General features: G+C 51.3%; 1 protein-coding gene across 1 annotated transcript in view; it reads right to left on the bottom strand.

The window, feature by feature from the left end:
* The window catches only part of FAM118A (family with sequence similarity 118, member A), a 23,580-nt gene that overhangs the window by 8,618 nt on the left and 13,387 nt on the right, over positions 1–1,575 (bottom strand). The window contains exon 8 of the mRNA XM_011984032.1: positions 34–319. Within this exon, the coding sequence (XP_011839422.1) occupies positions 34–319 (286 nt within the window). The remainder of the gene's footprint in view (positions 1–33; positions 320–1,575) is intronic.

Genomic DNA, 1,575 nt, shown 5'->3' with positions numbered 1-1,575 from the left:
AAAGAAAAAGGAAAGTGAAGCCAGATCCCATACCTGGGCTTTGCTGTTTGCAGATGTGAGTGGCAAGGTCTTGCACATATCCTGGAAAATGGTCAAAACAGTCCCCGTAGGATACAACTTTGATTCCGTGCAGAAGCATATCTGCCTGATGCTTAAAGAAATGGTCTTCATTCTCCTTCAGCACCAGCATGTAGTGCTCCAAATCCACCTTATTCGGCACGGAGTAAAGAAAGAGGGCCTGGAATATCTGATCACGAAGGGTCTCTCCACAGCCCACAAACAGAAAGGACTTCGTGCGGTATAAGTTCTGGAGGACTTCCTAGAAAAGGCCAATGGAGAAATTGGGTGCTCATTTGAAAGACAGCAAGAGCTTACGACTAACCAAGTCACATCCCTGTGCTTTTACATCACTGCTCTGAGTCACATGTGTGTGCTTTTAAATCACTGCTCCCTGACAGGCGTTCCCAGGGCCACACTGAGGAACACAGTTAGAAGGACAGTATCCTCTCCTGACATGGCACTCAGGTCACCTCACAGCAGCAGCCCGTGGCAGCAAAGACCACGGGCTGAGCCTGCCTGTCCCCACCTAAGCCAGGGTAACTGGTCTTGGCCGAGGTGGGTGGCAGTGCACACGCCCCTTACAGCAAGGCCAGCCCACTCCGCACACTCACCAGGGAAGTCACCAAACTCAAATTTTCTCAAACTGGGTACAATTTTAAATTACTAAAAAACATCAAATGAGGACAGTAAATGTTTTCAGTTCAGAATTATGCACATAAAACACCCTGAAATTAACGTTGGCCTCAGTGGGTCGTATGTGGGAATTCTTGCAGGGGTGGTTTTACAAATGAGGGCAGGGCTGGGGAGGGCATCAGTGACTGTGACTGACGGGGTTGGGTGGGCAAAGAGAAAGCAGATTGCGTGGAGTCACTTAGGCAGGCAGGAGGGAATCACCAATTCAGCTAACCAAATATCTCAGAGAGGCTCAATCTCAGCACAGGCATTTCTTATAACCAAGCAGTATTAATGATGTAACTGAAAAGCATCTGCCTCGTCACTCATCCGGCTGACACCTGTCACGGCATGACGCCAGCCCAGCGCTGAGCACTGAGGAACAGGGCACCCAGCTGTGTGCCTGCGGGTGAATCCACAGACACCGAGTCTCTCAGCGATTAACAGAAGCACAGCTTTTCCACACTTCATTCGAGGGCATCAAGAAGACCTCACAGCCGGGCGTGGGGGCGCACACCTGCAGTCCCACCTACTTGGGAGACTAAGGCAGGAGGATCCTTGGGCCCAGGAGTTCAAGGAAGCAGTGAGCTTTAATCATGCCACTGCACTTCGGTCTGGCCCACAGAGCAAGACCCTGTCTATTTAAGAAGAAGAAAAATAGGCCGGGTGCGGTGGCTCAAGCCTGTAATCCCAGCACTTTGGGAGGCCGAGATGGGCAGATCACGAGGTCAGGAGATCGAGACCATCCTGGCTAACACGGTGAAACCCCGTCTCTACTAAAAATACAAAAAACTAGCCGGGCGAGGTGGCGGGCGCCTGTAGTCCCAGCTACTTGGGAGGCTG

This window comes from Mandrillus leucophaeus, unplaced genomic scaffold (genome assembly GCF_000951045.1).
Source record: "Mandrillus leucophaeus isolate KB7577 unplaced genomic scaffold, Mleu.le_1.0 Scaffold26, whole genome shotgun sequence".
Classification (NCBI taxonomy): Eukaryota; Metazoa; Chordata; class Mammalia; order Primates; family Cercopithecidae; genus Mandrillus; species Mandrillus leucophaeus.
Note: the sequence above shows the minus strand (reverse complement) of the source record. Positions and strands in the feature narration are given on the sequence as shown.